General features: G+C 41.4%; 1 protein-coding gene across 2 annotated transcripts in view; it reads left to right on the plus strand.

The window, feature by feature from the left end:
- The window catches only part of PDS5A (PDS5 cohesin associated factor A), a 143292-nt gene that overhangs the window by 72664 nt on the left and 58060 nt on the right, over positions 1 to 12568 (plus strand). For both annotated transcript variants that reach the window (XM_089654028.1, XM_089654027.1), the window contains exons 11-15: positions 1819 to 1964; positions 3520 to 3671; positions 9201 to 9314; positions 9867 to 9948; positions 12077 to 12125. In XM_089654028.1, the coding sequence (XP_089510154.1) occupies positions 1819 to 1964; positions 3520 to 3671; positions 9201 to 9314; positions 9867 to 9948; positions 12077 to 12125 (543 nt within the window). The remainder of the gene's footprint in view (positions 1 to 1818; positions 1965 to 3519; positions 3672 to 9200; positions 9315 to 9866; positions 9949 to 12076; positions 12126 to 12568) is intronic.

The raw sequence follows: 12568 nt of genomic DNA on the forward strand, positions 1-12568 counted from the left end.
TGCTGACGATCAGATTTACAGTGCTATATTTTTTTTTACATAATTCGGAGAACCCCTTTAAGGTTTTTTTGGCATTTTGTATCTTAAATGCACTTATGTGAATTAATTAATAGTAATTTGGTCTTTATATTTTGGTTAAAAACCCATAATATAAAAAAATACCAAAAATTAAAAAAATTTGATTAATTTGAAGACAATTTTGCATCTTGTGGCAAATCATGACGTCTAGGAGTTTTTTCAATATTTTATTTGTTTTCAGCACACCAAAACACATGGAAATTAGATGAAAATAATTAAACAGCTTTTTAGTCGCAGACCTGTGTTATCAGTTAAAGTAACGCAGTGCTGTATCGCAATAAATGGCCCGGTCAGAAAGCGGGTAAATCTTCTGGAGGGCTAGTGGTTAAGAGTATTATCCCTGCAATATTCAAGTCTTTCCCACGAGGTCTGTCACTGGACATTGTAGGTGTACTTTGCTTTGTTTGGGTCTAGAAACTTTCAGAGTTCCTCCTTGGAATGGATCCTTCATTTTTCACCTGTTGGGTCCAGACCACCATTTGGCCCTCTCATACCGTTGAGGACCAGATCTCTGCACTTTCCATCCTTTCTGGGCTCATTTACACTTGTGGTCAGCCAGCCATTTGATGGTTGAACCATATTTACCTCCTTCTGACTGCCTGCCTTAAAAATAACATTACGACTGTAGTTGTGCACATTCCACAGCAAAAAGTTATTCCCTGTCGTGTTCAGTGAGCAGCCGACTCAAAAGTATATGGAGCTGCTTTTGTATTTTAATTTTTTTTAAAAATTAATCTGTTAAAAAAGCCATTTAAATGGCTCCTTTACCAGTCCCTGAATGCCATTCTCTTAAAAGTGATCTTCCAGATCATTTTTCAGAAACTTCCAAAAGTATAAGCGAGCCCTTCCAGAGATTGTTGGATTCCTGGTCTCTGATCACTGAAGACTTGTATAATGGTTCTCCCGCGTGGCATCCCCAATCATATCCTCTGTAAGAAAACATTTTATGGTGTCTATACAAATATCTTCGTGGTTGTTAAAGCTCATAGTTTTTTACCATTATGCATTCCATGCATGAAGGTAAAAAACCTACTTTGTGCGGCAGCCTTCCTAATAATTACCTGAACCCCCATCGCGATCCAGCGATGTGCACGAGAGCCTCAGCTCTCCGGGGACTCTCCCTTATTGCCTGAGACAACAGTGGGAGCCGTTGGCTCTGTGTGTGAATGGACAGCGGCTCAGGAGTGAGCCTGCTTGGGTACGCCCTTATAGCAAGCTGCTTGTTCTGGGGGCAGGAGGTTGGGGCCAGGAGAGCTGGGTGGAACCCAAGAAGAGGATAGGGGCTGCTCTGTGCAAAATAATTACAAAGCAGGTAAGTAAAACATATTTGTGTGGGTTTTATATATGTCCTTTAATACCACTTTAATTTTGGTTCTGTGCTCTTAACAGTAGACCGAAAGTAAACCCTCAGTGTTTTTAGTTTATCCCAGGGGTCTCCAAACTATGGCCCTCCAGCTGTTGAAGTACTACAAGTCCCATCATGCCTCTGAGAGTCTTTTCTGTGGCTGTCAGAGTCTTTCAATGCCTCCTGGGTCTTGCAGTTCCTTAAAACTTGGTCGGCCATAGTTTGGAGACCCCTTGTTTTACCCATTGAGCACAATAGAATAAACTTTCCTAAGTAAATTATCTGGTAAAATTCGTACCCCAGCATTGATTTTACATGCACAACTCATTGTATCTTTTTCTCCTGGATACATATCTATACACAAATATTTTGATACATTGCTATGTTGTCTGCAGAGTTCCTGAAGGTGAGGTCGCACGATCCCGAGGAAGCAATTCGGCATGATGTTATAGTAACTATAATTACTGCTGGGAGGAAAGACCTTTCTCTAGTAAATGACCAGCTACTAGGGTTTGTGCGTGAGAGAACATTGGATAAAAGGGTAAGACAGAATGTCTGCTTCTGTGCGTTGTGAATTTGAGATTTCAAGTGAGAATTGTTTTTTGGAAACTTGTTTACTGCTTTGTGTGTTTGTTGCATTGTTACCTTTTTTTTCCCCCTAGGAGCCGAAACTCATGTTCAATTCAGGTTTAAGAGTGTAATTTATTAGATTAGTCCAATAATCTTGAGACTTTATTTCCCTCTTCAAGCGGTATTGAACCCAAAAGCAAACCTTTATATTGCAGTTTACCAATTCTTTCTTAGGCTTGCTTTCTTCTATTTTCACTTGGTGATCCAGCTGGTAAGTCTATTTTTCAAAAGAACAAGCTGTCCTGCAGATTTTTTAGTATACAGGTATTAGATAAATAATTTAACACTAGCAAGGGTGCTTACAATGATCTTTTTTTTTTTTTCGTTTATGTAAAACCTTTATCCCTTTTTAGTAGCATTTTGAAGTGTTTAGGAGCGCTTGCATTTTAGTGGTGTTTTTACAGTACACGTAGAAAACAAAGGCTGTAAAAAAGCTGTTAGGAGTGTTTTTAGTAGCGTTAAGTTTTCTTCTTTTTTTTTTTCTGCCTGAGAAACTCCCAAAACCTCACAAAAACAATTTTATTTTTCTGCCCTTAAATGCTGAAGCTTGAAAAATGCTACTAGCCTAAAATAGTGTGCATGGACACATAGGATAATGCTGTTTAGCTTCTAGGAGCATAAAAAAAACACTAGTGTGCATAGAGCCTTATAAAGTGTTGGCAGAAGTTTGGCTTCAATCTGTTAGTATATCTAAATATGTTAGTACATCTAACACTCTCCTCCCCCCAACTGACATTACTGTTTTCCAAATGTGCCCCCTGTGCTTATTCATCCAGACTGGGGTTACGCTAATACAGGAAGCATGTTACTGGCCAGATTACCAGGTGAAAACGGGGGGGAGCCTAAAATAAACTAATGCAGCGACCACATATAAGGATTTGTAAGCTGCAATATATTACATTTTTGTTTGGGGAATAATACTGCTTTGAGGCGAGAGCTGAAAGTGTGAAATCTAGCATCATATTTTAAGCTGTGCATGGTGTTTCCTCAACCTTGTAAATTCTATGTAAAAGGATTGGGGACACCTGTTTAGCACTTTTGTCCCTCAAAAACACTTCTATCCTCTTCCCCTTTACAGAGGGCTTTCTTTAGAAGGGGCCCGCTGCACCTGTAGTGGATCTACCACAATCTTAACAAGGCTGCTACCATTCTGCTTACTCGTGGTCTGTATGCTACTGTGGCCTGTCTTGGTTTTAGCGTTTTTGGCTCATGCTAAAGGACTGGTCCAAGATTGTGGGACAGGGCATTAATCCCACTGGCCTTCAGGTGTTTTTTTTGTTTTTTAAATATGCCTCCTCCTTTTTTTTGCCAGCAGTGTATTTTTACAATTACAAATGTGTAATGCGACTATGGTTGTTGCTAAGTAGTAGTATCTAAGGTAATGCGTTTTTGCAAAGTGACATTTGTACCCAACTTATTGACGTCAACCATTCAGTGTCTCAATAAGTATTTCTCTCTCCCTCTAGTGGAGAGTAAGGAAAGAAGCAATGATGGGTCTTGCCCAGCTATATAAGAAGTACTGCCTGCATGCTGAAGCTGGGAAGGAAGCTGCAGACAAAGTGAACTGGATAAAGGATAAACTTCTACATATTTATTATCAAAACAGCATTGATGACAAGTAGGTATCCTATAAACCTGGTTAAAAGGCTGGGAAATTAGCCTTTGAGCAAGCGTGAGCTACCATGAAGAGGAAACAGTCCATTAGAGGATCGCTTGCTTATTTGCTTGGCTTTCCAAGTAGAGAATGAGCTTTTCTTGTGAGATACAGAAGCTAGATCAGCAATGGGCAAACTACGGCCCGCGGGCCGTATACGGCCCGGCGGACCTTTTAATCCGGCCCGCGGAGCTAGGCTCCTGCTAGGCTCCTCTCACGGTCCGCCCTGAAGACTGGTGTAGCATGAAAATCTATCTCCTATGAGGATCTGTCCCCCTCGACGTATCTGCGCATGTGCCGGAGATCGCCGATCGGCTGCTAATGCCTGAAACTGGCACATGCGCAGATACGTCCAGGGGGACAGATCCTCATAGGAGACAGATTTTCATGCTACACCGGAACGGCGCGGGAACACGGCGAGAGGAACGCGCGGAGCAAAGGTAAGTGAATTGACACGGGGGACTTGGGGACTTAATATGGGGGATGAATTACTATGGGGGATGAATTACTATAGGGGGGATGAATTACTATAGGGGGGATGAATTACTATATGGGGGATGAATTACTATATGGGGGATGAATTACTATGCTTACTATGGGGGAATATTACTATACTTACTATGGATGACACATACACATCATTCATCTACTCTTGGTCCGGCCCCCGGGTCCAATATATGAACCCATTGCGGCCCTCAAGTCAAAAAGTTTGCCCACCCCTGAGCTAGATGCTGCTTCATTCTTACAGAGCAGGGGTAGGTAATCTCGGCAGCCCAGCTGTGGTGAAATTACAGATCCTATGAAACATTGCAAGACTTGGACCCCAAACATTGCAAGCAGCCAAAGTAATGGCTCAGAGATAGAGACATGATGGGATCTGTGGTTTCTCAACAGCTGGAGTTCCAAGTCTCCCTACCCCTGTTCCAAAGCATTGACAGAATATAAAAATTCATTTTTTTAAACTTTGACTGGCCTTTATGATTTTTTGATACGGTATTTGTAAGGACAAATGTCTTATTAACTGGCATCCATTTTGTATAATGCCTCAATTTTAGATGTGTGAGTTAGTTTGGTTTTTGAGTTTCACTTGTTAATTCTTTTGTTTCATAGCTTAGGTTTCTATTCTGATGAAACGGAACTGCCTTATATGGTGGTCCTCATTTAGCTTGCACACTTCGGTGTCTAGAGCTTTTTTTTCCCCTGAGCTCAGAGGTTGAAATATTTGAGGACATTTTTTTGGAGCTACAGACAGGCTGATTCCTTGCAGTGTCTACAATAGAAAAAAAAATCATGTACAGTTATCTAGCTCATACCTATTGTAACGCTTTACTTCTGTGTTGCTTCCACCTTATATTCTGCCTTACATTTCTATTTAATTCTTAAAATAAAAACACATGCCAAAATTATGCAGTCTGCCATTGCTGATTTCTTAAGATGGCAATGGCTTCAGTACTTTCTGGGGAACTGACCTGAAATGAATTCTGGCTTTTTCTGCCTGCTTCCTTGCAGACTGTGAGAATGTGTTGTACCTAGAGATAGGCAATCTTCATTGTTACAAGCTCAGCAATGGCAACCTTCTTAGATACATTATGTTGCCAAAAGTTTTGGGCCAACCCTCCAAATCATTGGGTTTAGGTGTTCCAATTACCTTCATGGCCACAGGTGTATAAAATCGAGCACCTAGGCATGCAGACTGCTTCTACAAACATTTGTGAAAGAATGGGTCACTTAGGAGCTCAGTGAATTCAAGTGTGGTACCATGATAGGTTGCCACCTGTGCAATAAGTCCATCCATTAAATTTCCTTCCTACTAAATATTCCACGGTCAACTGTTAGTGGTATTATAACAAAGTGGAAGCAACTGGGAACAACAGCAGCTCATCCACCAAGTGGTAGGCCACATAAAATGACAGAGTGGGGTCAGCGCATGCTGAAGTGCGCAGAAGTCTGCAGAAAAAGTGAGTGCACCCCTCACATTTTTGTAAATATTTTATTCTATCTTTTCATGTGACTAATAATGAAGAAATTACACTTTGCTACAATGTGAAGTAGTGAGTGTACAGCTTGTATAACAGTGTATATTTGCTGTCCCCTCAAAATAACTCAGTACACAGCCATTAATGTCTAAACCGCTGGCAACAAAAGTGAGTACACCCCTAAGTAAAAATGTCCAAATTGGGCCCAATTAGCCATTTTTCCCCTCCTCGGTGTCATGTGACTCATTAGTGTTATAAGGTCTCAGGTGTGTTCAATTTGGTGTTACCGCTCTCACTCTCTATCACTGGTCACTGGTAGTTCAGCATGGCACCTCATGGCAAAGAACTCGGAGGAGCTGAAAAACCCCGAAACAGTGCTGCAGCATGGTGGCCAAGACCATACAGCAGTTTAACAGGACAGGTTCCACTCAGAACAGGCCTCGCCATGGTCGACCAAAGAAGTTGAGTGCACGTGCTCAGCGTCATATCCACAGGTTGTGTTTGGGAAATAGACGTGTGAGTACTGCCAGCATTGCTGTAGAGGTTGAAGGGGTGGGGGGTCAGCCTGTCAGTGCTCAGACCATACACCACACACTGCATCAAATTGGTCTGCATGGCTGTCGCCCCAGAAGGAAGCCTCTTTTAAAGATGATGCACAAGAAAGCCCGCAAACCATTTGCTGAAGACAAGCAGACTAAGGATATGGATTACTGGAACCATGTTCTGTGGTCTGATGAGACCAAGATGAACTTATTTGGTTCAGATGGTGTCAAGTGTGTGTGGTGGCAACCAGGTGAGGAGTACAAAGACAAGTGTGTCTTGCCTACAGTCAAGCATGGTGGTGGGAGTGTCATTGGTCTGGGGCTCCCGGCACTGGGGAGCTACAGTTTATTTAGGGAACCATGAATGCCAACATGTACTGTGACATACTGAAGCAGAGCATGATCCCCTCTGTTTGGAGACTGGGCCACAGGGCAGTATTCCAACATAATGACCCCAAACACACCTCGAAGACGACCACTGCCATGCTAAAGAAGCTGAGGATAAAGGTGATGGACTGGCCAAGCATGTCTCCAGACCTAAACCCTATTGAGCATCTGTGGGACATCCTCTAACCGAAGGTGAAGGAGCGCAAGGTCTCTAACATCTAACAGCTCTGTGATGTCCTCATTGAGGAGTGGAAGAGGACTCCAGTGGCAACCTGTGAAGCTCTGGTGAACTCCATGCCCTAGAGGGTTAAGGCAGTGCTGCAAAATAATGGCCATACAAAATATTGACACTTTGGGCCCAATTTGGACATTGTCACTTAGGGGTGTACTCACTTTTGTTGCCAGCGGTTTAGACATTAATGGCTGTGTGTTGAGTTATTTTGAGGGGACAGCAAATTTACATAGTTATACAAGCTGTACACTCAATACTTTACATTGAAGCAAAATGTTGTTTCTTCAGTGTTGTCACATGAAAAGATATAATCAAATATTTACAAAAATGTGAGGGGTATACTCATTTCTGTGAGATACTGTATCTATCTTTATGGTGGTTGGGCAATAAAACCAGAAACACTACATGATTTTCAGGTGTGAAAGTGAAGACGTTTCACGTTGAAAGTGGAACTGATGTAACATTCTTTTGCTTCCGCTGTGTGATAAGACAGGGCAGCTTGTTTGAGTAAATGGATACTGACTTGTCAGCACAGCTGAATTTGACCGGTTCACAGAGATGAGTGCTTGGTCCTCAATGCAGAGCCTGTGCATCCAGGTCCTGTCCTTACAGCCGATGCATGCCCATTCATTCATATTGGCTGCCTGCACGTAGCTCATGGTTGGGACAGGAAGGTAAATAAATGGCTTTTCACACTGTATAGGGCTGAGGGACCTTTTGAATAAGCCTTTAATCATACATCACAGGACATGGGAGGACTTCATAGTCATGACTACTTGGGTTATGATGTCACGTTTAGATGGTTGAATGCTGGCCAAAAAGGCAAGAATCCTTGCCCAGGCAAAACCCCTCCCAGCTTGGCTAAGCCTGAGTTTTTAGGTAGTGACCTTAAGTGATGGATGTGCCTTCGAATGTCTGAGTTCTTTTTGTGGTCTTTAGCCCTATGGGGACAATGGGGTGGGCTTCCAAATCTGTCAATCAGGTATGGAGGCCCCCCTGCACATTACACTCTGTAATAGCTCCCTGAAGGGTCACAGTAGTTCTGAATCCCTGCGCTTATCTGGTAGTTCGTTCTTTGCTTTCAGTGACACAATCCTTCACTTTGTGTCGAGGGAGCAGTTTTTGCAGCTGCTTCTGGTTTGTGCGATCAACGCTTAGCGGTTTTTCCTGGCTTGAAATGCCTAGATCCAGTGTGGGTACTTTTTCCCTCCCTTCCTTTTTGTATGAAGATGAGGCGTTGGAGGAACATCCTCAAGAGGTGATAGCTGTTAATGATCATCAATCCTCTGTAGGCAAGTCCTTCCAGGAGGAATCTCAGGGTCTTGGACTGTCGCAAAGTTCCTTTTTTCCCCTTCAAGGCCGATTTACCCAGGAATTCTTCCTGGGATATTCAGTATAAAATGTCTATTCAAGTGTTTAAGGCTTCTACCTGGTCTTCTCTTCACACGTTAACTAATTTTTAACAGGTTGGTGTTCACACCTCTGTGGCGCCATTTTTGGGTGGAAGGTGTTGCCAAGCAACTTTGCAGTGAAATTCCCTTTTCTGTTTTTGGGTGTGTTTGGTCTTACTGCTGTTCTGCTTCTCCCTTCATATTTTGTGCTTTGAGTCCCCAGTAGTCATAAATATGAAGTACTGTGTTAGGTGATTTAAAGTGTATGTCAACCCAACCTCAAAACATCCATGTGTGTTTACATAGTCGCATATTTGTCAGTACATGTAGCTGTAAGTTATTTTCTGTATTTATGTAGAGTGGCAGAACAGTGAAGGACAGATGAAATTCAGTAGTCCAACAGAGACTCGGTCTGCAGTGCTTGTTAGGATTTCAGTATAGAAAAGGCAGTGTGTTGTGTTAGCCCAAACAGGAAGTTAGGTGCATACTGGATTTCTGGCTGATCCAAATGTGTTTTTTGTAATTGCTGTTTAAGAGAGAAAACATGGGGAAATACTCATGTATTGAAGAATTACATTAAACTGTCATTAAGAAATATCCTGTGCGCAGCATTAAGCCTAGAAAACGTTGTGGGAAAATGCGGGCTGCGGTGTGGAGTAAAATTGCAATTTGCTGCAGATAATGGTATATGTGTTCCTAAAAATAAGCCCCTCACTGTTCCAGAGTGAGCATTTCTAGCAGCAGATGTGCATTCTAGGGAAAGGCAGTGGAACAAAATTAACTGTCTAGATTGCTTTAACTCTTTGCGGCTTTTTTTTTTTTTCCTTCCCCCTTGAATTCAGCTGCATGTCTTTCATCATATTGACATATTTTAGAGTTCTAGACTAGGTGGTAGCATATAAAATGTAAATCAAATGAATAATTACATGTACTTGCAATACAGTAGTAACATTTTCTCATTTCAGGTTACTTGTAGAGAAAATCTTTGCTCAGTACCTAGTTCCTCACAATCTGGAAACAGAAGAAAGAATGAAATGTCTATATTATTTGTACGCTAGTTTGGACCCTAATGCTGTAAAGTGAGTAATTAATGATGTGGGTCTATTGTGTTCTGTCATTTTTACCTAAACACACAACACTGTATACCTCGAAAGTAACAGTAAATATTTGAAACCCTTAATAGGCTAAGCACTATCTTTTTGGCTATGTTATCTGGGGCTTTTATTTCTTGTACTGCTTGCCTTTTTTTTTTTTTTTTTTCTTTGTACTTGGATTGGCGAGGTTTTTACTGCTGTCTGTCCCTGTTCCGTTATGGAGATTCACTCTCTCTATTTGTCCTGTTTGCATAAAAAGTTAAACATAATCCCAGGAAAATATTGGAGGGAAGGTCTTTCCATGTGGGACACTAGTTCTCCCACTTTGGAGGGATTTCTGCCCGCTTCCTTTTTTGGCTTTGGGGCTGGAGGTGAAGGGAAATCTACTCAATGGGGCTCTCTAAAAAAAACAAACTGTTTTTGCCCTTAGTTCTACAGTACGTTTAGCTTATGCTGTGTATGTATAGTCAGATGTTTTTATTCTTTAACATATGTCTGGTCTAGTTATATATTTTGATTTATTTTGTTTATATCCAGGGCACTAAATGAAATGTGGAAGTGTCAGAATATGCTAAGAAGTCATGTTCGGGAGTTGTTAGACTTGCACAAACAGCCACCTGTAAGTTTATATAGATTCATGTGCCAGATCTACATATAACTTGAATTACTGTAGTCATTAAGTTAGAAGATTCTTTTGTTTGGCCTGATAAAAACTGGTAAACAGGTCTTTAAAGCTGATCTCCACGTTTCCTTTCACTTTAGTTTGTTCAGATCCAAACAAACCATTTCCTTCACTAAATCCTGTACTGTATGTACTGCATGTAGCTTCACCTACATACAGTACACAGTGCTGGGTGTTCTGGCTGTGAGATAGAAACTTCCCATCTCTCACCCAAAACATTGCAGTCTGTCTGAGTGCCACTCAGCCATTTATTGGCAGCTTTGTATTCTGCAAGTGAGTACAAAGCTCCCTGTGATTGGCCGAAGTGGGCTGAGGACTTCACATTCTCTAACTCAGCCAATCACAGGAAGCTTTGTATTCACAGAACACAAAGCTGCCTATGAATGGCTGAGCACCACTCAGATCGACTCTGCTTTGTTCTGGGAAGTCTGTCTCAGAGCCTGAACCTAGCACTGTGTACTGTATGTAATTGATGCTACATATACATTTCATACAGTGCTTAGAGTCAGTGCAGCACTTCATGAAGGAAATAGTTCCGGCTTGGTCCAAACGAGTTATTTAACCTCTTTACCTCCTTCAGTTTTTTGCTATTCAGCACTGCACTACTTTAATTTGCAATTGCTTGTCATGCAACACGCTACCCAAATTAAATTTTTATAATTTTTTTTCTCTTTTTTTAAAAACTGAGAAATTAATTTGTTTTTCACAAATTTTTTTAATATGCAGTCACCTGTGCAGTACAGATTCGTCATATGACTTTTGTGGCGGAGATCAGGATAGTGGCTGGTGATGGTAGTAAAAAAAAAAAATCAGTTTTGTAAACATTTTTTTTTCTTTAACTTTCTTTTACTACTTTTTTTTTTTTTCACTTTCATCAGAGTAGTTAAGTGTTGCCATAGTGACACTGTACTACTCTGGAGGGGTTATCAGGGATTTTTTTTTTCCCCCACAGTTATCCATTTTTAACAGTGAAGTCCACTGTTAAAAGCAATAGTTTTAGCTGTTATGAATGGTTTTCCATTCATGACAGCTAAGCTGTGACTGGCTCCAGCTAATCACATGGTACAGGTAGCCAGTTACCATGTGATAGCTGTGAGCCAATCTTGGCATCACAACAGTAGTCAAGTTGTCATAAATGGAAACTTATTCAAGACAGTTTGCCTACATAAATATCATGCGATCACTGTGGTCGGTCAAAGAAAACCTATGGTATTGAGTGCCATGAGTGGGTCATGGTATTGCATCGCTGTGCGCCCCCATGTGCAGCACACTCGAGCACATGCGGTGGGCAACGTACAGGTATATCACCCAGCCTGGCTGTGTCGCACGTCTGCAGTATATGTACTTTGGGCAGGCAGCAAGTGGTTCAAGTCACAAGAAACCTTTAAGAAATAAATGGGCATTACTAACTTCATTATGAAAATGCTTTTGTCTACCTGTAATGCTGACCCATTGATTTCACTGGTTCTAAATCACTGGCCTGAAACAAGTATGCAGAATTGTGAGACTGAAGTCTTGTGTGCGTTTTTGCTCTCAACTGTTGACTCTATTAAACCATGATGGTCAGTCTGGCACCCAGCATTATCCTATCGGTGCTGCATAGCCTGTTTCAAAAAAGATCCACGTAAAAACCTTTTTATATATATTTGCCAGGGCAATCACTTGATCCAACAGTTGTGGCTCGCCCCCTTGTGTAAGGGAGAGCTCAGCAACAGCTTTGTGATGTCACTCGCCGACTTTTGCTTCACCGTTGCCCCTGCCTCCCCACTTCTGCAGCAAAAATCTCTGGCACAGGGGAGCTGGAGCTGCTGGACCATGAGATGCCACTGGAGCAGATTGAAAAAATTGCATACAGAGTTTTTGTTTATACAGGCTATACAGCATAGATAGGAACAGGCAAAGTTTTAGGAATACTTGTAATTTGCTTTTTCTCCCACTTTAAGATTAATGTACATAGTTTGCATTATGTTCTTTACTTTTTATGTACATTAAAGTAAACTTTAAGCTTGAGAGGACCATTTACACACTTATGTAGCAAGTATAAATGTTTTTATGTTTCTTGCAGTCAGAAGCAAACAACACTGCCATGTTTGGGAAATTGATGACTATAGCAAGTGAGTACTTTTGATGTTTACCACAACTGTATCATTCAGCTCTCTCTGGAATGGGGGGTGGGTGTTACTTAATCAAAGCCTGGAGATTGTTCTATTCCTTTAGCTTACGATGGCAGTTTAGGTAGTTTATGCAGTTAATGCAGGTTTGTGTAAAAGTTGCACTACATAATGTATAGTCACTTGCATTCTAAAAGTAATGGGAAATCCAAAGTATCTTGCTCATACAGTACAGGACTTGTTTTCTTAGAGCATGTTATATGCCAATACCTTCAGGTGTTTGTACATTGGCAAGAGCTTTGCTGGATCCCCCTCTCAGTGCTTCTTCATAACCCCTCCCACTCTTTGGGACTTTGGTTTTTTGCTGATGTCCCAATTTTGGTCTCATCTGACCAGAGCACCTTCTTCCACATGTTTGTGGAGTTCCCTGCAAACTTCTTATGACT

This window comes from Staurois parvus, unplaced genomic scaffold (genome assembly GCF_062004578.1).
Source record: "Staurois parvus isolate SC_StPar_1 unplaced genomic scaffold, SC_StPar_1.0 ptg000734l, whole genome shotgun sequence".
Lineage (NCBI taxonomy): Eukaryota > Metazoa > Chordata > Amphibia > Anura > Ranidae > Staurois > Staurois parvus.